Source organism: Hemitrygon akajei, chromosome 26 (genome assembly GCF_048418815.1).
Source record: "Hemitrygon akajei chromosome 26, sHemAka1.3, whole genome shotgun sequence".
NCBI classification, from domain to species: Eukaryota; Metazoa; Chordata; class Chondrichthyes; order Myliobatiformes; family Dasyatidae; genus Hemitrygon; species Hemitrygon akajei.
Genome location: NC_133149.1, coordinates 35,905,751 through 35,932,495, shown reverse-complemented (window position 1 = coordinate 35,932,495; position 26,745 = coordinate 35,905,751). Strand labels below are relative to the sequence as shown.

Here is a 26,745-nt window from a genome sequence, read left to right as displayed (position 1 = left end):
GTTTTAAATGTTATTTGGTAGGTTATTTTTTGGGTCTGGGAGTGTTCAAAAACTTCTGGATAGCGGGGAAACCTGTACAATGGAAATGCTATGTAAATAGTTGTTACACTATTGTTTAAGGAATGAGAAGAAAGAGAACTTCGGGGGTTTTTTCCCTCAATCCTGATCTGCGGTTGGTTAAATCCACAAATACGGAACACGTGGATATGGAGGGCCGACTGTACTACAATTATATAGAACAAGACTGGGATGTTCATTTAATGTTTGTCTAAAGTTGTGAAATGTGTTCTTCAGACTGTCGTTTAAAACTATTCTATTAAATGCAGTCCATGTGGTGATCGCAACACCTGGAAGAATCCTGGATTTGATTAAGAAAGGTTTGGCTAAAGTGGACAACGTACAGATGATTGTACTTGATGAGGTAATTTAACAAAAAGAAATGAGTTAAGTTGTGTTAGTATAACTAACATTCTAAAAGTAAACTTGAAACCGAAACAAAAATCCTAAATTCCATTTAATTTGAGTGAAGATGTATTTAATTCATCTAAAAGTTTCAATGCATTCTGACATTAATATCTTAAAAGATTGCTTGTGTTTGGTTAAAGTTTACAGGTAGGATATTCCTATAGGTAAAATTAAGTGCTAGAACTCTCTCAAGCAGCATTTGTGGTGAGAACTAGTTGATGTTTCATTCACTGAGCTTTCATTAGAATGGAAGATGAAAGAGTATTGACTTCAAACATTGTTTTATTTCAGATTTCTAGAACATAGAAAAGTGCAGCAGATTAGTAGGCCATTCGGCTCTCCAAATCTTTGCTGGACCATGTTGGCTAATGAAACTAATCCCATTTGCCTTCAAGTGGTCTCCTATCCCTCTGTTCACTGCCTGTTTGTATCTAAGCACTCTTAAATGTTGTTATTGTATTTGCTTCTGCCATCTCTTGTTGCAGCAAGTTCCAGACAGCTTACCCTTTGGATTTCTTTATCAGTTGCTTCATCAGTTTCCCTTAAACATACCTCAACGTAAATATGTGCTGTAGTATTTTGCAGCATTGTCCCAAAGAAAACATCCAAGTTTGATCAGCCACTGCTTATAACTAATGCACTCTTAATATAAGGCAATACTTGGCGTTCATCCTTTCCAAAACCTTCACATCCTCCTTGTAATTTGGTAACCAGAACTACATAAAACCTCCACAAAAAAATAGCTTAATCAAAGTACTCTGTTTTATACAACATTACTTGCTGTTTTTTTTTACTTTAATGCCATGAAAGGTGTGCTGCCTTTGCTACCCTACTCACTTTCAGAGCGATAGATTTGCACCCCAAATCCATCTATACATCAATGCAGTGCTGCTAAATATCCTGCAGTTTACTCTTTCTTGCATTTCAGAAATTGAAATCCTTGGCTGGATTAAATTCTCTCTGCCAATTTTCCAACTGATCTGATCCTATTGTATGATTTTGGTAATTTTACGTGCTGTCCACCACTCCATCAATTTTGTCATCTGCAAAGTTACTATCTAACCACCACCACTACCCTCTCTCTTTGCCTAAGACAATTTTGGATGCAACTTACTGGCTCACTGAATTGCATCGTCTGGACATTTGTCAAATGCTTTACTGAAGTCCATGCATCTAACTACCAAACCCTATCAACCCTCCCACAATCGTATCAATCATTTTCATGTTCTCAAACCTCAATTAAATTTGTGTAATAACGCCTCTTCCTGTTGAAATGCTATGCTGACTCTTACAAATGTAAGTAATCTGCCCCTTAAAAAAAAATTCTCAATTTACCAACCGCTGAAGTAAGGCTTGCTGGCCTATAATTTGCTGGTTTGTCCTCGTTGTAGAGGAACAGCATTGGTTATTCTCAAGTTTTTCTGGCAGAGATCTCTGTCAAGGCCTTAGCAATCTTCTCCCCTCGCTTCCCTCAGTTTACTAGGGATAGATCCCATCAGACCCAGGGGACTTGCCTGGCTTTGTTTTTTCTTTCAAGGCACTCAATGCTAGTTTGTTAATGTCGATGTGCACTACAATATCAGTATCCTCCTTCATAATCTCACCACCATTCAAGTTTTTTCTCCTTGATGAATACTTGCGTAAAATATTCATTAAGCACCTTGCCTACTTTAACTCCATGGATAGGTTCCCTCCTTTTGCCTTTTCCTTAGCTGCTGCCAATTGTTTTGAATGTGCAGATAAAATGCCAGGTTCTCCTTAATCCTGTAGGCCAAGGACTACTTTGTGACCACTTTAAGCCTTCCTAATTATGTTTTCTTTCCTACTTTATTATTAGCGACATTGATTTTAGTTTTCCAAATGTTGCATATGTTTTTATTTTTTGACTAAACTTGCTCTCATCATCCAAGCTTCCTGAACCTTGCCATCTTTACCTTTCATCCTCACAGGAACATACTGGTCTAGAATGTTTCTTCTTTCAATTTTCCTGTTCCTGAATCCAAAGCCCTCCAAAAAAGACTCCCACATAATAAATGTAATTTTATCCTCCTAGCTGTCCCATATCTACTTTCCCCAGCTCCTGCCTAATACTGTTGTAGTTGACCATCCCCAAATTTATCACTTTCACCTGAGGATCTGTCTTGTCCTAATCCAAAAATATTTCGAAAGTTGGCCTCGTTGGTCTTTCGAAAACTTGACCTAGCTCATTCGCCACCATTTAAGGCAGAGTACAGCCCCATCCCTTGGATTATTGATAATATTTTAAGAAATGTTCTGCATGTGCCCAACAGATTCTGCCCCATCTAATCTTCAAGCATTAAGGGAATTGCTGTCAATATTGGGGGAAATTAAGCAATCCTCTAGAAATTCCTGTTGCTTTTGTTTCTTTCCATTCTCTGCCTGCATCTTTGTTTCCCCTAACTGCCATTGGCTTTGGGGAGGCCTTCAGTATTACTTAGTGATTGCATCTTCCTATTCATGAATTCTACCCATATGACCTCACTGAATGAACCCTCCAAGATGTCCTCTCAGTGTGGCATTGACATTCTCCCTAATCATTAATGCAAAATATTAATTACTTTTACAACCCTTTCTGTCACATTTTAAAATATCTGTACATGAAACATTGAGCTACCAATTCAACCAAATATCTGTAATGGCTACAAATTGTAGTTCAGTATTCCAGCTTGGGCTCCAGACTCATCAGCCTTGCCAGATATTGCCTGCTGTGTTATTATCCTGAACCTGCTTCTTTATGTTATTGGTCTTACTTGACTTAACATCTACCCTCTCCTCATCGTTCCATCTGGTGAGCTACTGCTCTGGTTCCCATACTCTTGCTATAGTAGTTTAAACCCTCCCAAGTAGCATTAGCTGCAAAGACATTAGTGCTGCTTCAGTCGAGGTGCATGGAAAAAATGCCAATAATGTAATTGTGAAACATTCCCTTCTACATGAGCTCTTTAGCCATGTACCATCTTCTATTTTTGGCCTTGCTAGCATGTTCTACGGGGAGTAATCCTCAGTTTACAACTCTGTTTGTCCTGCTTTTTGACCTATCTAATTTCCTATACAGGACCTTGTCTCTCTTCCTGCCTATGTCATTAGTATCAATGTGAACCCCAAGTTTTGGCTGCTCACCCTTTCCTTTCAGAATATCTTCTACGTTCTTAAAACATCCTTCTCCCTGGCAGCAGGGAGACTATACCATACTGGAGTCTCATTTGCTACCACAAAAATGCCTTTGTTCCAGCTGACAATAGGACATTTTATCACTGCTCGTCTAGACTTTGACCTTCCCTGCTGTACAGCAGCCAGTCATGGTGCCACTGGTGTGTGGCTGTTAGCTGCTGTTATCCTGAGAAGCCAGTTCCTCTCCCACCCCACCAAGCATTCTAACTCTTATTTAATAGAGGGGAATAGCCACAAGGGACACATGCCTTCCCTCTCTTAGCCATCCCACATCTACTTGGCTGAATCTACGGCTCCCTGAAAATCCTATCTGCTTTCTAGTTCCTATATGCTCCTCAGTCCAGCTATCCCTCCAACCCATCTAAGTTCAAAGTAAATTTACTATCAAACTATGCATACACCACCATGTACTACCCTGAGATTCATTTTCTTGCAAGCATTCACAATAGAACAAATTAGTACAATAGAATCAAATGAAAACCTACACGACGACCAATGTGCAAAAAAAAACTGCAAATACAAAAAAGAAACAATAAATAATACTGAGAACATGTTGTAGAGACATTAAGAGTGGTTTGAGAGGAGCTGTAGTTGGCCACACTTCCAGCAAATAGTCATCAAGGGTACTTTTGGGGAGCATCCACTCAGTGACTGCTATTTCTACCTTAAGTTAGTACTGACACGGAAGAAGAGATTTTTGCCTTAACCCGCCTTGTTGCTGCTCAGCTTCCTTCATCAAAGCATTTGAACTTGGACTTCAAGCTAAGCACTTTGACCTCAAAACATCAGTTTACAAAATGGTAGCTCCTACTTGGCTGTCTCGAGGTTTACAAGTAGGAAAAATACTTAGGCATTGGCTTTAGAGCAATATCACGTTGCTTACAACAAAGAGGGCTCCCTAAGGTGGCTACCAAGGCTGTAACTTTTTATTAAGCAGTAGAAGCTTTGTGTCTGCCTCTTGAAGTTCATTGATTGGAGCTGGGTAACTTGGTGGTAGATTGTAGCAGCTGCTGGGCCTGGGCTTGCCACAATTTGGGAAAACCGATGAGATTGAGGCTAATAAATGTTATTTATCAGAATATAGTATGTTGAAAATTGCAGATGCTGGAAATCTAAAGGCAAAATAGAAATTGCTATCATGGGTCTTTGATCTAATTTTTCCCATAGGTGCTGCCTGACTTGTACGTTTCCAGCCTTTTAAGTTTGTATTAAAATGGTACATTTGTGTTATTGTATGAGTTTGGATCATAGGATAGTAGCTATGGAATTTAGTTAATCTGGAGCAAAAAGCTAACAGTGGTAGTGGCTATCAAGCTTCTAAATTCCTCTAAACTGATTTTTTTTTTTTAAAAGCAAAGAAAATTGTTTTTGATTCACTATAGTTCCCAAGAGAAAGAAACATTTGCCAGTCCTATTGGTTTGTTTAATACTTAACTCTGGAACCTGACCAATCACTTATTAAATAACAGCTGCTTGGTTCAAGGGCAGTTGAGAATGGGTAATGCTGATCTTGTAATAGCATGGTTTGTAATCTCATGTTTATCTAACTTGTGTTCTACTACTCCAATAGAGGGATAATATAACATTTCTTCCAACTGTAATAATTAACTTCACGATAGTATGGAGTTTTTGGAAATTACCTCATCGTTTTCTTAAACTGCCTGCAATTATATGTCTGTTACTATATCCAAAGTTATTTTGAGGAATGTGAGCATTGCACACAAAATGCAGGTAACATCTATGGAGAGGAATAAACAGTTGATGTTTCCCTTCAGGACTGGAAAGGCAGGGCAATGAAGCCAGAAAGAGAAAATGAGGGCAAAGAGGAAGGTGTAAAAGCTGACAGGTGATGGGTGAAACAGGGGAGGGGTGATGAAGTAAGAAGCTAGGAGATGAGTGGAAGAGATAAAGGGAGGGGGAGGAATCTGATGGGAGAATACAGTGGACCTTGCAAGAAAGGGAAGGGACATCAGAAGGAGATGATGGGCAGGTGAGAAGAGGTGATAATGGGGATAATAGAGAAACTGATAATGGTGAATGGAGAATGAATTTTTGATTTTTTTTTTAATATGAGTGAAATTGGAAAGGGTGAAGACAGGTCTGAAGGTGTTAATTTGAATGCATGCAGTATACAGGAAAAGGTAGATGCTCTTGTAGTGTGGTTAGAGATTGGGCAGGTATGTTGCTGTGGGCATGACTGAGATCTGGCTGAAAGAAGATCATTGGGAGCTTAACATCCAAGGATATACCTTGTATCATAAGGCAATGCAGGTAGGCAGAGGGAGTAGGGTGGCCCTGTTTTTTTTAAAAATGGGAGCAAAGAAAAAGGATCCTTGTAGAGTTAAGAAACAGCAAGAATAAAAAGTCCCTGATAGCAGTTATATACAGGTCCCCAAATAGTTGCCAAGATGTGGGATATTAATTTCAAATAGAAATGTAATGAGGATAATCTTGTAGTTATGGGAGGATTTCAATATGTAGGTAGATTAGGAAAAATCAGGTTGATGCTGAATTCCAAGAAGGAATTTGTAGAATACCTACAAGATGGCTTTTAAGAGTAGCTTGTGGTTGAGCCCACAAAGTGAAAGGCAATTCTGGATTGGGTGTTGTGTAATGAGCCTGATTTGGTTAGGGAGTTTAAGGCAAAGGAATTCTTGGGCAGTGATCATGTGTTTCACCCTGCAATTTGAGAGGGAGAAGCTAAAATCTGGTGTATTAGTATTACAATGGAGTAAAAAGAATTAGAAACATGAGAGAGGAGCTGGCCAAAGTTGATTGGAAGGGGCCACTAGCAGGGTTGATGGCAGAACAGCCATGGCTGGAGTTTCAGGGAGCAATTCTGAATGTGCATATTGGATACATCTCAAAGAAGCATTCTAAAGACAGGGTGAAGCAACCATGGCTGATAAGGTATGTGTGTTTGATTTCCAAGTAAAAGAAGGGGCATATAATAGAGCAAAAATTAGTGGGAAGTTAGATGATTGGGAAGTTTTTAAAAACCAACGGAGGCAACCAAAAAAAGCTGAAGTGTGAAGTTAAGTTAGCCAAAAATATCCAGAGGATAGGGAAAGGTATTTTGGATACAAGAGTAAAGGTGAGGAGAAAGTACACATTAGACTGATGCTTGAAAGGTAGTAATGGGGGAGGGTGCAAAGAAATGGTGGACAAACTTGAGTATTTTTAGTCTTCACTGTGGAAGATGGTATTAACAGTGTGCCAGAAACAGAGGTTTGGGGCAGATGTGACTATAGTTGCTATTATTAAAGAGAAGTTATTTGAGAAGATGAAGGATCTGAAGGTAGATGAGTCACCTGAACCAGATGTACTCCACCCTGGGATCTGATAAAAGGTAGCTAAAAAGATTGTGAAGGCATTAGTAATGATCTTTCAAGAATCACTGGATTCTGGAATGGTTCCAGAAGACTAGAAAATTGCAGATGTCATTCCGCTCTTCAAGGAGACAAAAGAAAGGAAATTGTAGGCCAGTTAGCCTGACTTCAATGGTTGGGAAGATGCTGGAGTTCAGCATTAAGTATGCGGTTTCAGGGTGTTGGAGGCGCATGATGAAATGGGTTAAAGTCTGCATGGTTTCCTTAAAGGAAAATTTGCCTGGCAAATCTGTTAGAATTCTTTGAAGAAATAACGCAGGGTAGACAAAGAAGAGTCAGTGGATGTTGTGTACTTGGATTTTCAGAAGGCCTTTGATAGGGTGCTGCACATGAGACTGCTTAACAAAATACAGGAAAGATACTAGCATGGTTAGAAGATTGGATGACTGGCAGGAGGCAGTAGGTCGGAATGAAGGGGGCCTATTCTAGTTGGTTGCCTGTGATAAGTGGTTTTCTGCAGGGGTCTGTATTGAGATTGCTTCTTTTCACATTATGTCAGAGATTTGGATGATGGAATTGATGGCTTTGTGGCCAAGTTTGCTGATGATGCAAAGATGGGTGGAGGGAAAGGTAGTATTGAGGAAGTGGGGAGTCTGCAGGATTTGGGTAGATTAGGAGAATGGGCAAAGTGGTAGATGCAATATAGTGCAGGGAAGTATATAGTAATGGGCAAGGAGTAAAGCTGTAGACTAAATAGGGAGAAAATTCAGAAAATCAGAGGTGCAAAGTGACCTGGGAGTCCTGTGCAGGATTCTCTAAAGGTTAACTTGCAATATGAGACAAATGGAATGTTACCATACAATTTGAGAGGATGAGACTATAAGAGCAAGGATGTCATGCTGAGACTTTTTAAGGCATTGGTCAGACAGTATTGTGAGCAGTTTTGGGCCCCTTGTCTAAAAGATGTGCTGGCATGGGAGAGGGTCCAGAAGAGGTTCATGAGATTGATTCTTGGAATGAAAGGATTAACGTACGAGTGACTCGGCCAAGTTTAGAAGAATTGGAGCGGATGGGGGGGGGGAGAGAAGAGATCTCATTGAAACCTATCGAATGTTGAAAGGCCTGGACAGTGAGAATGGAGAGGATGTTTCCAGTGGGGGAATCTTTAACCAAAAGGTACAGCCTCAGAAAGAAGGCCATCCATTTAGAACAGATGAGAAGGAATTTATTTTAGCCAGAAGGTAGTGAATCTTTGTAATTCATTGCCACGGACAGCTGTGGAGGACAAGTCATTGAGTATATTTAAAGCAGAGGTTGATAGGTACTTCTCAAAGGTTACAGGGAGAAGACAGGAGAACTGGGTTGAGAGTTAACAAATCAAACATGGTGAATGGTGGACCAGACTATTTGCTGAGTGGTCTAATTCTTCTCTTGTGTCTAATGATCTAAAGAAAGAAGTGGGGGGGTAGAAATTAGATAAATTAGAAATTAGAAGTTGGATAAATCGATGTTCACACCATCAAGTTGGAGGGTACTTGACAAAAATGAGATATTGTTTCTCTAAACTGAGTCTGGCCTCATCATGGCAGTAGAAGAAGGTATGGGCCAATTCTTTTATTCTGCTCCATGGATGCTGTCTGACTTGCTGAGTTCCTCCAGCACTTTTTGGTAAGTTGCTCAGGATTTCCAGCATCTGCAGAATCTTGTGTGTGTGTGTGTATTTATTTATTAATATTAGTGACCACTTGCTAGCCAAACAGTATCTATGGATGGTCTGTTATACTTTGTTTTTAACTTTTTACCTAAATGCCTGGCTGTGTAATTCTGATCTGCAATAGTGGAAGTTTAACACTGGGTTTTCCTGGACTATTCATTTAGGCAGACAAACTACTGTCACAGGACTTTGTACAGATGATGGAGGATATAATTTCTACATTACCAAGAACCAGACAGATCTTGCTTTACTCTGCCACGTTCCCACTCAGTGTACAGAAATTCATGGTAAGAATCTGTCACTTGTCTGTCTCAACAAAACTGGTTTTATACTGGAGACACTCTGATCTTGCATGTGGATCTTCCATTCAGTTATGTAAACAATACATTTGTAATATGTGGGAAGAGAGACAAAGCCATCTTGCTTGTCCCACCAGATGACTGATAAAACTTTGTCTACTTTAAGTGTATTCTCAATCTCTCTTATGTGTAGTAAGTAGAAGTTACATTGGGAAGAGATATTAACTTGCATTCTTTTCATGGTACTGAAAGAAGATTAGAACGTAACACCTAGTATAGCACAGAAAGTGGCCCTTCAATTCTAGGAACATCATGCCAATTTAAACTGAGCATCTGTCTACTAATTTGTATCCCTCTATTCCCTGCCGAGCCATGTGCCTTTTGAAATGCCTCAAACTTTGCTGTTGTATCTGCTTCCATTACTTGCCCTGGAAGAGTATTCCAGGCACCTAAACCCCCTGGGATTTTGGTTTTTGGTGGGGGGGGGGGGGGGGGGATCGTGAAAGACTTGCCAAGTTGATCTCCTTAAACTTTCCTCTCATCACATTTGACATTTCCATGCTGGGCAAAAGGCTATATACCATGTGTCATAATTTCATATAATTTTAGTTGTGTCGCCCTTCGGCCTCTGATAATTCAGAGAAAATCCAAGTTTGTCCAAACTCAATTAGCTAATGCTCTCAAATCAGGCAACATACTGATGAACCTTTTCTGCACACAATGTTTCAACATTCTTCCTATAATGTGGAAACAAGAACTGCACTATCTTCCAAATGTGGCCAAACAAAAGTTTTATACGTCTGCCATAGGAATATTTGACTTTTTGAATTGAATCTCCCAAGTTGCTGTGGATCCCATGTGCCTTAATCTACCTGATCAGCCTATACTGAAGAACCATGTTGGAAGCTTTACTGAAGTCCATTTATGCATCTACTACCTTAACCTGATCTATCATCTTTGTCAACATCAAAAATAACAAGTTTGCAAGGCATGACTTCCTACTAATCTGTTTTTCTGGGTCAGAGTAGATCCTATCCTTAAGAATCTTTCCCTCTTCTGTCCCTACCACTGATTACCAGCCTGCAGTTTTCTAGTTTCTCTATTGCCTGCCTTAAACTGAATAATGTACTTGCTATGGCTAGAGGAGAAAAAATTGCTGTTGGCTCCCAGCAGTCTACTCTCTTGCCTCTCTGACTAACCTGGGATAGATGCTACCAGGCATCAACTTTAACGTTCTTCAAGCAACCCAGCACCACCATAATGCCCTGTATAGTTCTGTTGGCTAATCCAGGACCCAAGTTCATTTGCCTTGCTTATAATGCTCCTGAAATAAATGCACTTTGGCCCATAGCCCCACCATGTTCATTAACATAGCCCTGACTCATTTATTTGATCTGACCTCTACCTTCCTCCTCAATGTCTCCACACTGACAACTGCTCTGGGTCCCACACCCCATGTTCCTCCCCTCCCCCCCCCCATGCTGTGCTATTATGCTGTTTTAAACCCTCTTGAGTAGCAAGAGCAAACCTTCCTAGAAGAATATTGCTGCTGCTTTGAATAGAACTCAATGATGCATGTACCTGAAGCCTTGTCTCGTGTGTAACTCTTGGTTCGCCTAATGGCTTAGTATAGGGGATGATAGCCCCCGGCCCGGCCAGGCTTAAAAAAATCATCTAATTTGGGTGGATGCTGTGAGATGTGTCCCGTTACAAATCAGTACCACGAAATAACAAACAGTGCACTATGCGATTCAACAATTGAGCTTTATAATTCTTAATTTGACTATATGGTTAGTAAAGAAACAAAAAAAAGGGCCCATTCTCATGAAACAGTTTAATGCGCAAACGTTGGAGCTCGCCATAAGGCCATTCATTCACCATCGACCTCCGATCGTTGCTGACCTTCGGACCCTTGCTCCCAGCCCACTCTGGTGGTCTACCAACTCTCCATTCGCTTCTTCTCTCCTCATCTCTCCCTCAAATCGCTGCTCCCAGACACTCAAGAAAGAACAATATCCCACTCATTGGCTAACATGCCCTGTTATCTCTAGTTATAACTCAAACATTGCTGCTTCAAAGAAACCATTACCTTTGCAGTGGAACATTACAGAGAAGCCATTACATTAGCAGTGAAATCTTACAACGTGTTAACATGTGCAACAACATTAGCTGTGCATTGCCTCATTAGCACATGACATGGAATAATTCTGTGGTTCTGCCTTTTTAACTTTCTGTCTGCCTAAATTTTCCTTAACAGGAGGTTTTTACTCCTATGTTAGTAGCAATGTGTCCCACAACTTTGGCTGCTCACCTTCTTTCAGAATGTTCTGTGCCCTTGACTAAAGAGTCCCCTGTCATATTGTTCAGCTAGTCCTCGACTGGCCCTGCTATACTAATCAGCCAGTTGTAGTGCCACTGATCTGGCTGCTGCCATTATTTTCTTCGGCAAGGCTATTTTCAACTACCTATCTCTCTTTCCCCACCCCCCCCCAAAAAAAAAACCAAGCATTATCCAACATCTTTGATTTTTTTTGAGTCACACACAAATTCTTTGCTACTTGTCAGACTCCCACCTATCTGACCGAAAGTGTGACCACCTCCCTTAATCGTCTCTAACGCTCACTGCTTCCTGTATGCTCCTTGATGAGTCCAGCTGCTGTTCTATCCAATTCACGTGATCGTCCAGAAGTAATAAACTACTGCTAATGTTACTGCATAGTCTACTTTTCACATCCGGAATTGCACATTTGCACTAAATTTTGATATTTGAGATCAACTGATGTCTCAGACTATATGCTATTTCTGTCTGATTGCTATTTTTTTTAAAGCCCTTTTCTGTGGGGTGGGAAATCTTGAAGGTATTTTGTGTGAAACTTATGATGTATGTACATCCTGCTTTTTACAAAAAATATTGTCAACATGGCAGTTTTCTCTGTATTCTCTAAACTTATTGTATGTTTTTCTAAATGTCTTATAAAAGTTGTTTAAATATCTCGAAAGGAAATGTAAGTTGTTTAATACATAACATGCAAGTTCTTCATTAGCATTTAGTTACTTGTCAAAATATAACTATAAAAATGTGTTACTGATTTGTAGTTTAAGGGTAGTGAAGGATGTCCTTCAGCTAATTATCCTATTTTCTTCCTGTGTGCAAATAGTTGAATAAAGCTGCATGTTATGAGAACACTTCAAATCTGATGTAAGCAACTGAAAAAAGGTCTATCAGTGATTTTTAGTTTGATCAAGTTTCTGTTTTGTGTTAATGGCTTAAGACTCTTTCAAGCTCCATTATTGCATGATTCTTCTGACTAAGATCATCTCGAGCATGTTTTCTCCTCTTGGCAGAATTCACATCTACAGAAACCATATGAAATTAACTTGATGGAAGAGCTGACATTGAAAGGTGTAACTCAGTATTATGCCTATGTTACAGAACGGCAGAAAGTGCACTGTCTCAACACGCTCTTTTCTAGGGTAGGTGGATTTAAGTGTTGGATTTTTAACATTTAAAAAGTAGTTTAAACTTTGGCTACATTGGTGATATAACATAGCAATAGGCCTTGTAGCTAAACATATTTTGGCTGAAATTGAAGTTTGGGTTCTAGGCATGAATGCCAAATGAAAGCTATTATCCAATACATTATTTACGGCCTGCTCAAGGTGATTTTGTTTTAATGTAGGGCAGAGAAATCTGGTTTCATCATCGATAAGTGTTGCCTCTAACACACTTAGCAAAGCTTTTCCACCCGCAATCATATTCAAAATTGGATTATTTTTCAAAGTTCTTGCAGTGAATCAGTTATTAAATATGCTATGCATGAAATTGCTTGGTACAAGAAACTTCTGAGGTGATGTTGGCATTCTGTGCCCTCAGGTCTGGCAATGGTCTGTGTGTCTTTTGCCCCCTTTTTAAAGAGCAGCATTGGCTGCATCTCCAGGTGATTATTACATTGAAGAATGAGAGCTGAGAAAGTGAAAGAAGGCAGTTATCAATGGGGTTTTGTATTTGCAAAATTGTCTTAAATTGTACTAAGTTTTTTTTTAATTACTTTCAGCTTCAGATTAACCAGTCAATTATATTCTGCAACTCTTCCCAGCGAGTAGAGCTGCTGGCCAAGAAAATCTCTCAGTTGGGTTATTCCTGCTTCTACATTCATGCTAAAATGAGGCAGGTGAGTTTAAAAAGTACAGACAGAAGAAATTAATTAATTATCAATTCAGAGAAATAGATAAATTTTGCTGCTCGGTAATATTTGCTTAAATAATTGCTTGTCTCCAGTGTTCTCAGGAATTTGTGATATACCATTTTTGAATACTGTATGTTGTATCATCTTAGGGTATAGAATGGAAGGAGAAATTAATTTCATTTAACAAAAGATGAGGGTGGGGTGGAAAACCTGGAACCCATTCAATTCAGAATTAAGTCCAATTCTCTCGCACACGCATACACACACTTTATTTTTGAATTGAGTTACTTATTAAATGTACTGACAATGTAAGATATACACAATCCTATGTGTTATAGAGTGGCGGTCATAAGCTAAATGGTGATTTGTCCGTTATTTTTGACAGGAACATCGTAACCGTGTGTTCCATGACTTTAGAAATGGAATGTGTCGCAATTTGGTTTGCACTGGTAGGTATTAATAGTTGTAGGTGTGCACTTTTTGGCAGGCCACTCTTTGTTTTTGTGAACCTGTATGCTTTAATATCATTCTACATGCATAATCAGATTTCATAGTTTCCCAACTGGAAGGGGAAAAGAGTCATATTTCTCTACATGCAATAAATACTGTTTGATCACCTTGGGTGTACTTGAAGAAAATCTAGTTTGTAGGCCCTTCCTTATTAACTCCCAAACAATTAATCAATTTGGCATGTTATAGAGGTGGTGATAACAGATTCATTTTATACACGTAAATTGAGGATGTAAGATATTGGTTATACATCAGCTTTATTAAATTTTCGAAATCCAAAAATAATTGTATGTCAGCCCACCTATGCAAGTAGTGTGGGTTGGAGACAAACAACTATCTACTCCAGTGATTTCCAGTTTTTTAAAAAAAACTTGACTTTAAAATACATCTGTGTGATGTATATACAGTGCCTTGCAAATGTATTCAGAAACCATGGCTATTTTCAAATTTTGCTCTCGTTTTCAAAATTTAAAAAATTTAAGTAGGATTTTTTTGAACTAATCTATAACATGTTGTGCATCATGTCAAATCAAAAGGAAAAACTCAAACCTGTCAACAATTTAATAATTTCAATTCACCTGATTGTTAATGTAGAAAATTTGGGGGATCACCTGTTTTCAATGAATTCATAAGAATGAATACACCCCCTCTCAAAGGTCGAACAGCATTGGAGATTTTTCAACAGACCAAACCAAAATGAAGATAAAATGTATTCAAGGCAAGTCAGTGAAATAATAGAGAAGCACAAACCAGGGGAAGGCTATAAGACCATCTCAAAGGCACTGAACTCGACCATCATGAAAAAGTGCGGAAGCAATATGAAAATACAGCCACACTGATGAAGTCAAGCTGCGCTCTAAACTTGGTCGCTGGAGAAAAATGGCACTCCTAAGGGGCTACTGTGATGCCAGCAGTCACTCTGAGCTGAAGATGAATTTCATGGCTCCACAATCTACGGCTTTCTACAAAAAGGGTATTTGTCAATGTGTGGCAAGGAAGAAGCCCTGGCAAAGCATATCCTTGCCTGTAAACACTTTGCAAAGTGTCACTTAGAAGCTGCTTTATATATGTGGAAGAAGGTCTTGTGTTCAGATGAGATTGAACTGGAACTCTGGCCTCAAAGTGAAGCAGTACATGTGACATAAATGTAATACTGTTCATCAGCCAGGTAACACCATCCCTGCTAAAGTATGGTGGAGGTAGCATAATTCTATTGGGATGCTTTTCAGCATCAGGGACTGGAAATCTGGTCAGGATTCCAAGGTTTCAAAGGTACATTTAATGTCAGAAAAATGTATACAATATACATTCTGAAATGCTTTTTCTTTGCATCCATCCACCCACAAAAACAGAGGAGTGCCCCAAAGAATGAATGACAATTAAATGTTAGGACCCCAAAGTCTCACTCCTGCGCATAAGCAGCAGCAAGCAACAATTCCCCTGCCACACCAGCAAATTAAAAAAAGCATTGGCACCTACCACCAAGCACACGAGTGTGAGCAAAGCAACAGTAAATACACAGACTTGCAGTTACCCCAAAGACTACATTGTTCACCCAGCATGGAGGTGTCTCCATTTTCACAGCGAGGGGAGGAGACATAACAAACAACTTGCTGGTTTACGATGTTAAAAATTCAGTTACATCACTTTTTTTAGCTCTGTGCCCAAAGATCTTGAGTCTGGGCACACAGCCCGTAGATATTCCGACGGCACACGGGTCTCCTGCTGTGACACCGACCTCTGAACCACCCATCTCCAGAGCCTCGAGACCCTAGGCCTCCAAAGCCAAGCCGGACTCTCAGGCCAAGCCCTTGGCGTGCCGAACAGCGGCCAGTTATGAAACTCGAGCAGGTCCCATTCCCACAAAGAACCATAGTCAGCGTGTGTCTCCAGGTCGGGGTCTTCAAAAGAACCCCGAGAGGGAAAAATAGAGATATCAAAGATGGAATTACAGCTGTTTCCATAGATGCAAGCAAAGGAGTTGCTGTTTCGCACCATCGTCGCTCTGCCTCCAATTGATGGGAAGATGAGTGCTGCTAAATAGACACCCTGGTGGATTAAAAACCTGCTAACCTCTGCCAGAAAACTTAAACTGGGGAAGAAGTTTGTCTTTCAGCAGGTCAACGACCCAAAGCACACTACCAGATCAACCACTGAATGGTGTTAAATGAAGTAATTTGATGTCCTTGTGTGGCCCAGAGTCCTGAACTTGACCTCATTCAACATTTTGGGTAAGACCTCAAGATTGCCGTCCACCATTGCTCCCCAACTACCTTGAGCAAATTTGCAAGGAGGAATAACAAATCTTGCTCCCTCTCGTTGTGCAAAGCTAATAGGGGATTATCCAAAAATACTACTGGCTGTAATAGCTGCAGGAGTTGGTTTCCCTGTTTTTTTTTTGGGGGGGGGGGGGGAAGGAGCATGTGATTCACAAATAAAAATTCTAGTTTAAATTGATCAAAATCCCTGGTTGTAATACTTAATTACATGAAGAAAGGGTTGTGGGCTGCATACTTTTACAGGGCACTGAAATAATGGATTAGATTCGTTTTCCACGTGTGCCTACCACTTCGTTCCATTTCTTAGACTTTTTTTCCCCCCCCAGATCTGTTCACTCGTGGTATTGATATCCAAGCTGTGAATGTTGTAATAAATTTTGATTTCCCAAAGATTGCGGAGACCTACCTACATCGCATTGGCAGATCGGGTGAGAATGTACCTTATTATTTTACTTCATAATTGCAGCTTGGCAATGCAGTAATTCTCAGGTTATCATGTACTCAGGACAACCCTTGACCATTGTCTTCTAGTGTCTGCATGTTGCCTTGTGGAATATTTATGTTTTGTGTGTACATGCAACACCCTGGTTCAGTAATGTGATTATAAAAATTGTGTAAATTCAGTATTTTCTGACATTGGTCATAATATTCCAACCTGTTGAATTAATTGCCACCAAAAGGAAAGCAAATTGAGTGGATTTTTTAATGTTCTTGTTCTTGGAGAAGAATGCTGAAATTCAACAATTGATTTATTCATTACAATTTTTAAAAATGTTTAATTGTTGTTTTCAGGAAGATTTGGTCATCTGGGCCTTGCCATCAATCTAATCACATATGATGACCGCTTTAATCTGAAAGCCATTGAGGAGCAGCTTGGAACAGAGATCAAGCCCATCCCTGGCAGCATTGATAAAAGTCTGTATGTTGCAGAATACCACAGTGAGCCAGATGGAGAGGATAAACAGTAACTTCAAACTAAATTGGTTAGTAACTAAATTGACAGCATCCACTCAGTAGTTATCAGACATTCTACTATTAAGCAGCTTCATTTAAATTTGGAATTGATTGTTGAGTTGTGCACTCTGTTGTTTGTCCCAATAATTATTAAGCTTCAGAAGTCTCTTGTGCCATCTGGGATCTGTATCTAAAGGAACAAGCTACAGATCTATTCTCCTTTCCTGTAAGAATTCATGTTACTGTGGCAGATAAGATAACTTTATAGTCATCTTGTCTTTCTATTTTGGCTTGTCACACTTCAACCATGACTTTTTGCCTTGTTTTCCACTGCCCACTCAAGGTTTGTAAATTTTGCTCAGATCTCTACATTGCTTCGTTATCTTGGCCTTTGTACCAATTGACTAACTATTCTTCATGATTTGACACTTCATCTTAATTTGTTACTTGTCTTCCTAACCTTGCTTTTCCATGTAATCTCAATCCATACACACAGTCAATTCAATGATCTTGGTAACTTCATTTTATGCTCGGGGCTATATTTCTGATCAATTCCTTGCATTGTTTCACCTTTCTCTTTCCAATTCGTATTTCTTTCAAAATTAGGCTAACATTTGTTGCCAACATCATATTCTTGAAGCTGTTGTTCTCTCAATCAAACTATTGCCTTTTTCTCTACTGAAAATTTCACACCTCTTTTCCAATTCCAAAGACTGCAGATAACTGTATTTGACAAGACCATGGAATGCAGAGATAACTTGGAGTTTCCTCTGTTGCTAACAATTTGCTTCCTCTGCCACATTTGCGATAAGTTCCTTGAAGTCAATCGTAAAAGATTTGAATCCATCTGATCAGCTGGTGTGTCCTTCTGACAAATGTCCCATCACTTGCCTAAAGTACTTTTTCTTTCTCCCAATTCATGTTGCCTGGAAGACCCAACACTTGTTCCCTAATCCTGCTGTCTATTGGTGATTGTGGTTGTGTTGCTAATGTTTTTCTGTGTCTCCTTCCCTAATTTCTGTCATGCTTCTCTTCACCCCCCCCCCCCCCAAACAAAACATGCTGCATTGTATCCCTCCCTTCTCCAATTCTATCACAATGGTGGATTAATAGCTTGAAGCTGCTGTCTTTGCCTGGTGTTTTAATGAGCTTTGCAATTCAGATAGCTAATTGTAGGGGGGTGGGGTGTAGATGCTTCTACCAAAGGAGGTATAAGGCACTCCTTCCCTCCACTAGCCTGCAGGTTACCCTTGAACAAGGCGTAGCACCTTACCAGGTTCATGTGAAGCCATGGGAGCAGGTGGTGGATGGTCATATGAGCAGCTGGTGCATATCACAAGTCCTGGTTATGTGATCACTGATGCCAGGCTCTGAAGAGTATTGATAATGGCTGTGGTCACCCATCTTGTACAGACACTACTCAGAAGAAGGCAATAAAAACAAAACTTCTGTAGAAAAAATGGTCAGGGAAAGACCATGCTCGCCATGTCATACAACATAGCATATACTGAGCAAATTGTATTGAGTTTTTTAAGTGCTTAAACTGTATCTAGGTATTCTAGGTATTTTTCTAATTCTAGTCAAGATGTTGACTGAAGTGGGACATTGCATTGCTGTAGGATTTGACACTCTTAAAGTTAAATGTGATGAACTGTGGCATTCACCAATATTGTGAGGAAACTCTTCACCCTGCAAATGATGAATCTATGGAATCTTCCACCACAGAAAGCAGTAGAAGCCAAAACACCAAGTATAGTAGATGGATACATTTCTCATTGTTAAAGAGAATAAGGAACATGGGAGAAGGAGAGAATGGTACTTCAGAGCTTGATTACCCAGTATTTGTTATGAATGGTGGAACAAGCACAAATAATTGGCTCATTTCTTCTCTTAATAGTGATTACTTAAAATCATCATGTCATTCCCTTTTTGAAGAAGCTAACACTTGTTTTTGTATCCTCAGGCCAGATCACAGAATACAGAAACTGAAGATTATTTTTGCCTGTTCTGGAACACATCATTTCTTGGGATGCCCTTCTCTTTTCTTTGTCTAAGACAACACCAAATCCCCATCCATTTTCTTTTGGCACAAAGTGTAGTTCCTGATTTGTGAAGGACCATTTCTTCCTAAGCTCAATAGTTTGCACTGTGTGCAGGGAGTGGACAACTATTGCACTAACTGGCACGGGAGATCTAGATTAAAGCAGCATTGAAGAGCTGAACTGAACAGTGAACAGCACACTTTGTTACCTGTTTTCTTCCTTTTTTCTTTTACTCTTTTTTGTTTTTTGCTGAAGCCACTGACCAGGATATTCATCTGATGGCTTCTCAACTTCTCCCAGTGCACGTACTCGTCAGTCTTAGGCTACAAAGTTTTTATGGTATTTGTATAAAGTGCCTTAAGGTGATGCAGGACCATATAAATACCATCCCTACGTTACAGTCATCCATCATTTGGCGGGGGGGGTGTTTTGGGGGGGGGGGAGATGCAACTCAGACTTGTATGACATTCATCTGTTTCCATTGGTGAGAGTAAAATGGAATGTATTGGTGGGGGGAGTGAAGAATCTGGAAGATTTTAGATATTTTTAATTTTTGAAAGGGACTATTTTCTTGGAGAAGTTGAGCTGGAACTCCAGATGAGATGTCATCTTGATGTATATATGTTAAATATGTTGGGGCTAATTTTGTTGCATTTGCACTCAGAAGGAAAGCTTGCATTGTGCATTTTAATTTTGTTCATGGAGGTTGCCCAGAAGTCTCCAAGCATGACCCTAGCAGAACACTAAGAATCCTACACTTTCCCCATCCTCCACCTTTTAGACTTGAATGTAGACTGTTCTGCAGCAACTGCACTTGGACTCGAGGAAACTTCTATACGCAGGCATCCATTTTCCTTCTGACAGCAAGATGAAGTGTGTCCCACAAAAAGATTGATGTGTATACACTTGTAAACATGTAAATACGTTTTTTCTATCATCTTGTTACCTTTGATAAAATAATTAGTTACTGGGGCTGGAAGGAAATAGGTAACATGTTGCTGTGAACTAAAGCTGTGAAGGGCACTGTTGCATGCAGCACCAACATCATTGCTATTTTCTGTTAACTTGTGTAAATACATCAAGCAATCTATAGTTAGAAGTTGATAACATGCAATACAATCTCCATTTATGAATTGAAATGTTTGGATACAGCAACAAATCCTTTACTGACCTGATTGTGCTGTAGTTCTTAGTAATGAGGTTTTTACATTATTTCTTTTTCAGTGCCCCCTCTGTTCTGTTCACTTCCTTTGACTCCCCAAGGAAAAGGTACCATCTAGTATTGAAGCAGAAGCAAAACAAAACAGCTTTTGACCTAATTTTAAAAAAACATTAGCCAGCTAAAATGCAAACCTAATAGAAGCCTTAAATTACTGGAAACCAAAAAAAAAGGGGGAGAAATGGGTGGAAAAATTGTACTGGTGACTACAGTACTTCACTCATTTTGCCATCCATCCATCCATTTGAGTCTTCAAGTGATCAGAACAACTAGTTTTTATTAGGGTATATGCATTGTATTTTTTTTTTGTAGCTATCATAATCTCCAACTTTATCTTTTGTCTTATCCAGTGAATTGGAATTCATGTTGATTATTGACTTGAAGGGAAACAAATAAGAAGCTCCCAATTACCAAATCCACTTTCTCTGCACTTTGTTACACTTTTGAAGAACTGGCTTTGTTTCATGCAGCAGCAAGGTTGTTTAATCACTCTTTTTTAAGATTAGAGCTTGGCACAGTTGAAAGTATAGAGAGATAGTATGAGGGGCTCGTTACTTTAATCCAATATGAGAATAAAAGTAATGTTCCCATTACTTGACGGAAGTCAGTTATGACATGCAGAAGTAGGTCCCTGCTGCACTTGACTTCCAGTTCTTGGATATGTTCATGAAGAAATATGTATATTTATGTTAGTTGCACCTACTGAATAAATCTAGGAGTTTATTTGGGCACAAAATTATCTATAATTTCACATCTTCCTTGCCCAGTCTGCCCATTATATAGGCCTCATCCTGTTCATAAAGCAAGTTTTATGCTAAGATTTGTCTAGATAACAATAGAACCATGCCTATAGAACTGTAAAAATGTTGATAGGATGCCATTGCCTTTACTTTTGAACCCTTTTGAGTACTGGTAATGGTATTGTATCTAAAATGTTCAAGATTTTCCATGGGTGTTATGCTAATAGATCTATGACCATTTAAATATTCTTGGTGATCTGACTTGTACATTGAAGAACATAGTTGGGTTTTTTCCCTGAACTTGAATAACTAATCTTTGCGTTGTTGCCTGTTGCTGTGCCCTTCACAGTGTACTGGTAGATTGGCCTGATGTACAGGCAGTGTGAAGCAATGGGTCAGAAAATATTGTTAGTATCCTCCAGCCTGAGTAACAGCTGTCTCAGAGGCACCTGTATTTCTAACCAACTTCTGCACTTACAAACCATATTAATTTGTGTTTGAAATGCACAACCATTCTGGAAGAATCCTTTTCAGTTCTCAAGTTCTGCCTGTCAAAGGTTATTAGGCTGTTTGTTCCTGGCCCTATGGAATTTTCCACTAGCTGTGTGTTGAAGACCAGGGCAGAAAACAATGCTGTTTGGGCATTTTGAAAGGAATTCTCTTTAAAATTGAATCTACTGTTAATTGAAACTGGCAAACGCCCATGGGTCTATAAATCCTGGAGTTGACTTTTATGGAGTGTTGGACTGCTGGTGATTCATCCTTGTGAAATTCCAAATTAGTTGAGTTGTATGGTGGTGTCCCAATGGTGAACCATTGGATTCTTCACTTAATTCCCTTCTTTGAAATGAACATCCATTTCGCAAGTACTTGGGAATTGGTTTGAAAGAGTGCAGAAGTAGTTCAGAACTAGAATCCATTACCAAGTGTAATCCATACGTAAATAGGCACCTTGCACTGGGAGTGCAATAAACAATTTGTGCTTTGTATTGCCAACTATTTGTTATTGGTATTTTTAAGTTTTAACAAATTTGCCCCTGCATTTTGAAAAGTAAAATTCTAGATGTGTACAGGTGCCTCTCAGACAGACATCCACTTTGTTAATGTGCAAAAATTATAGGGTTTACAAGGTTTAAAATGCTGTAAGATAAGTCTCAGTAGCAGAAAGCTGTGTTAATGGAAAGACTTGAGCATGGGTACCAGCTGTGTAAACACCTCTAGTTCTACAGGTACTTCATTTTTAAAAACAGCTACTATTGTGGCACGTTGGTATTAGAGTGGGTGCAAGGAGGAATTGACCAAAAGTAGCATGTTGCTCTTGTACTGCGGCTTTCTTCATCCACAATTTAAAAGAGGGGATTGTTCCACACACTTACTTCCCACCTTGTATATAAAATCAGATGGCAGTGTGCACATCAGATGCAAAGCTTGTGTTGGACTTTGAGCATATACACTGCCATCATTAACAAACAAGCCTGGTGCCATGGTTTAACAATCCCTTCTGAAGCACAGACAAGTTGGAAATGTGTAGTAGTATTAATGCTTGGAGCCCCCTTTTTAAGGGTTGGCACTTAACTGTACTATCGCCTTCATAGCTACAGGTGTTGGTAGCTATCAGGGGATAGAAGACCATGTCGGAGTATACAAACTTGTTTGATATAGGGAAAGATGCTTTGTTTCCATTGTTGAGTGTGTAATCAGATCTCCGCCTCAACAATGATTTTTTTTTCTCTCTTATTTGTAAGCCAGGAAAAAGCAGGTAACAGCAGATGCTTAGGATAAACTGCTTTAAGAACTTAGTAGTTTACAGCTCTTTTTTAAAAAGGTGTCTTCACTAAGTAGTCATCTTTAGAAGAATTGTTTAAAAGGGTTGTGCTGTATATACTAAATTCTTCAAAGCAGTGACTGGCTCAAGAATTTTGTAATTTTTTTTGGGAGGGCGGGACAACTTTTTAATGTTTATAGAATGAGATGAAAGCATCTTTCCTGTATTCTCCACAGCATGTTTCTGATGTGTGAAGTCACAGTTTGGCTTGCAGTATCATCAATAAGCCCTTCACACATGAGGTGACAGTCATCTCATTCTATTTATATATGTGGATTGGGTGGGTGAATCTGCTGTTCTGAGGACTACATCTGCATAGAAAGTGAGCACTTCAGACCTGGCATACCTGTAGTGTGATAAGTGAGGAAATTTCACAAGTCACTCTGGGTGACTTCATGTGGCCATCTGACAAAGACAGTTTGTTATTTACTCTAAAATGTTCAGTTGCTTTAATAATTGGGTGTATTTTTTTTCAGTTCTTTCCCCCCCCCCCCCCCCCTCACTTTGAAGAGGTGATGGAGCTCTTTTCATTGTGCAGATGTTGTCCTTGGGAGGGTCTGGGGTTGGTCAGGGTCAAGAGTTACTGAAATAATTCCATATGCACATATATGGATTGTTACCAAAGGGTAAGGGGAGTTGTTGTGAGTTTGGGTTTAAAAACAAATTTAAAAAGAAACCTGTTCCATTTCAGTGTTCAAGAAAATCTTGATGTTTCCCCAATTTGAACAAAGTTCCATAAAATGGTGTCTTAAATAAAAACATAAGTTAAACCTATTACAGTAAGGATACTGAAATGATAGGACTGTTAAGTGGTAACACATGAAAATGAATAGTGTTACAAGTTTGAAGCAGAGTCTACTTTAAAAACAATTGATTTGGTTTCCTATAATGAGTTAATTGGCTTTGAATGTTCCAGTGAAATAAAAATAACTTCACTTTTCAAACCAGAACTTTTCTTTAAAGCTGATGTTATATGGTTCGGTTGTGACGAGATATGGATGCTTATTCAGAAAGAGTTAATTGTTTAGAGAAAGCTACAGAGTTGTGTTTTCATTTCAATAAAAAGTCACTGGAATCAAATTGTGTATGTGTGATTTGATTGACATGCATAAAACTGAATAAGAAAACTTGTAATGCTTTGGTATGCAGCAGAAAATCAAGGTTTCAATGTTTGGCCTGTACGTTGGTGACAATCTGAGCATTTGAAGTGCTATTTATATTCATTGTGGATTTGAAAAGTAAGATCTATTTGAATCTCTGCCTGTTAATGAATAAGCTGAGACTCAGTCATATGATTGAATAACAAGTTGGAATGATTGGTAGTGACCTAATTCCTATTGACCATCAGGAACCAGCATGAAAGAAAAATGGGTTGAAATTGGGTCTATACATTTTTTAAACAGGTACAAGTCATGTAATTTTTCAAAACAACAATTGTTTTCAACACTATTCCCCTTGACCCCACCACCAACAAAAAGTCTTAATTTTGAAAAAAAAATAATTGTAATTTTCACATGTCATTATTCCTAACATGCATATTAACCCATGTTTTAACTTGCTATTTTACTGTATAAATTGAAAAATATTCTTTGATTTTATTTGTTTTTGTGTAGCTGTCTTGTTTAATTATGTGAATACCTTTCATGGGAGAATACAGCTAAGTCTGTATGATACGCAGACTTGTGCATAATTTGCAGAACATCTGGCGAAGGGAAGAAGTGTGTAAATCTCATTTTGTAGCACGACATCTGTTCTGAGGAGACTTAGACTTTGAAATTGCAGGTCTTTATGAATCTTTGGAATCATTAAGCTGCAAACAGTAATTGTTTACATTACGAAGCACAGCAAGTAGCTTAATGAGTGCTCAAAGCAAAGAATGTAGACCTGTCACTTGCGATTAGCTGTGTCAATGGGAGCATTTGTCATGTAAAATGGATGAAGCAAGTCTGGTGGACTAAAACTTCATAAATTTAAAGCCACCCTTTAATAATACCTGATACATATTCTGTTTACCTATCTCTTGAACAAATTCACTTGTTATCCAAAGAATGAACCTGAACTAGCTGGAGATTGTTGTCACTATAAATTACTGACACAATGTGTTCCTTGAGTGTAGGAGTATACAGTCTGAATCAGGTCTTGCTGCAGGGTTCCTTGGATTGAAAAATTAAATACAGTAACATTATACTCCTGGGCTGCAGAAAAGATACAGGTGGAGAAACGACTTAATTTAAACCTAATGGCATTTCTTGCTTGAGAATAGAGCTGCACCTTGGGTCAGTTCTCCAGTAATTTTTTTAACAAAAATGAAAAAAATAGATTATTAAATGATGTCATTCCTTAAGATCCAGAAGGTTCTTTGGAAGTCAAAAATGAGGCATAAATCTTGTGATTATCATTTTGTTAGGTGTTCAAACAAGAAAATAATGAAGGAGTCATGGTTGTCATGTATTTAAAAACTAGCTCAGACTAAACTATAGGACGTTCCATTGATAAGATTCAGTGGTGTGACAGACTTCAAGAAAGAATAAGAACTGGCAAAACTTCAATTACTGTAACCTAAATGAATTTTCACAAACATGCAATTATATACAAATATATTTAAGCATAAATAAAGTCGATCCACAAGGGGGGGGGAAATAACAATTTCAATTAGGACTGATCCAACATTCTCTCCCCCAGTACCTTATTGCAAATCATACATTTAGAATCATTACAGCTGAAAATTGAGGAGAAAAACTTGCAATACCTGTGTCGTGTATATAACAATCAAATTATGAAGATAATCAAAGGCTATTTATACAACTGACAATTCTCTGATTAGGTATACTTGAGAGTTTGAGCAGCTTCATTAATGTTGGTCCTTGTACAACTGATTAATATGTAAACTAAAGGCACACTAGGGCAAATATTATGACTTGTAATATCAAATAGCCCCAGCTTATGTTTGATCCATTCAATGAAATCCCATCCATCAGTTTGTATTTTTTTAAGCTGCTGCCTTACAAATCTAATCGGTCAAATCAAGTTATGTTCACACATCAGGTGTGTGAGTATAACATTCTTTGCCTGTAATGCCTATAACTGGGCTCTCTCTCTTCCACCCCCCCCCCCCCCACCATTAATGATTTTAAGAGTTGATCTAATGCCGTATAATTTTGGAGAACCATTTTATGCATTACAACTATTTAAGTTGTTACTTTTTAGAAGGCATCCATCTTGTCATTGGCTTCAGCTTTAGAAAGAGTAAACCGTTTGGCTGGTTTAATGATTTACTCACTATAGTGAGTACACTCAGTGTAGGCCATGTTACTAGAATAACTAGTCAGACCTCAGTGCTTGTTGTCTTTGTTATCACCTTAGCTCACTTGCAGTGGCTAACATGTATCAGTTTACTCTTTTACTTTTTATGCTGAGTTGGTAATCAACAGCACATGTTAAGGTCCTTCCTACAGAGTACTCTTGTGTGCTTTCTTGAACAGGCCCACTCACCAGGAATCTGGATGTGTCCTCCCATTGGATCAATCCAAGCAACAGAAACCTGTTGAGAAACTGACTAAACAGCTTGTCATCCTTCAGTACACGAATACAAAGGAGAGCAAAATGATTGTTACTCTAGGTCCAGTGCAGTGTTTTTGTTAAAGTACAATATGCATAAAGAACACAATATAAAATCAACTGCTTAAAACAATGTACAAGTTTTATACATTTTACCATATATACATAGTGACACTGCATAATGTGTATGTGGTGGGGGTGGTAGAGTGGGTTAATGGAGTGTTTATCAGCCTGACAACTTGGGAGAAAACTTCACTGATGGGAGTGCAACAAACAGTCCATAAGCAGGGTAAGTGGAATCCTTCATGACATTACTGGCATCTTTTTGTATACGTGTCCTTGATGGTGGGTAGACTGGTGCTAGTGATGGGCAGTTTTGACTAGCTGTTGTAAAGCCCCCTGTCGGCTGCAGTGCAATTTCTGTACCACAGT

At 38.9% G+C, this 26,745-nt stretch overlaps 1 protein-coding gene across 3 annotated transcripts in view; it reads left to right on the top strand.

Annotated features, from left to right (window-relative positions):
- The window catches only part of ddx6 (DEAD (Asp-Glu-Ala-Asp) box helicase 6), a 44,261-nt gene extending 20,426 nt beyond the window's left edge, over nt 1-23,835 (top strand). For all 3 annotated transcript variants that reach the window (XM_073029893.1, XM_073029892.1, XM_073029891.1), the window contains exons 7-14: nt 327-421; nt 8,865-8,987; nt 12,345-12,473; nt 13,055-13,171; nt 13,572-13,635; nt 16,302-16,403; nt 16,768-16,958; nt 18,893-23,835. In XM_073029893.1, the coding sequence (XP_072885994.1) occupies nt 327-421; nt 8,865-8,987; nt 12,345-12,473; nt 13,055-13,171; nt 13,572-13,635; nt 16,302-16,403; nt 16,768-16,943 (806 nt within the window). In that variant the 3' untranslated portion in view covers nt 16,944-16,958; nt 18,893-23,835. The remainder of the gene's footprint in view (nt 1-326; nt 422-8,864; nt 8,988-12,344; nt 12,474-13,054; nt 13,172-13,571; nt 13,636-16,301; nt 16,404-16,767; nt 16,959-18,892) is intronic.
- Nucleotides 23,836-26,745: the final 2,910 nt, after the last annotated feature.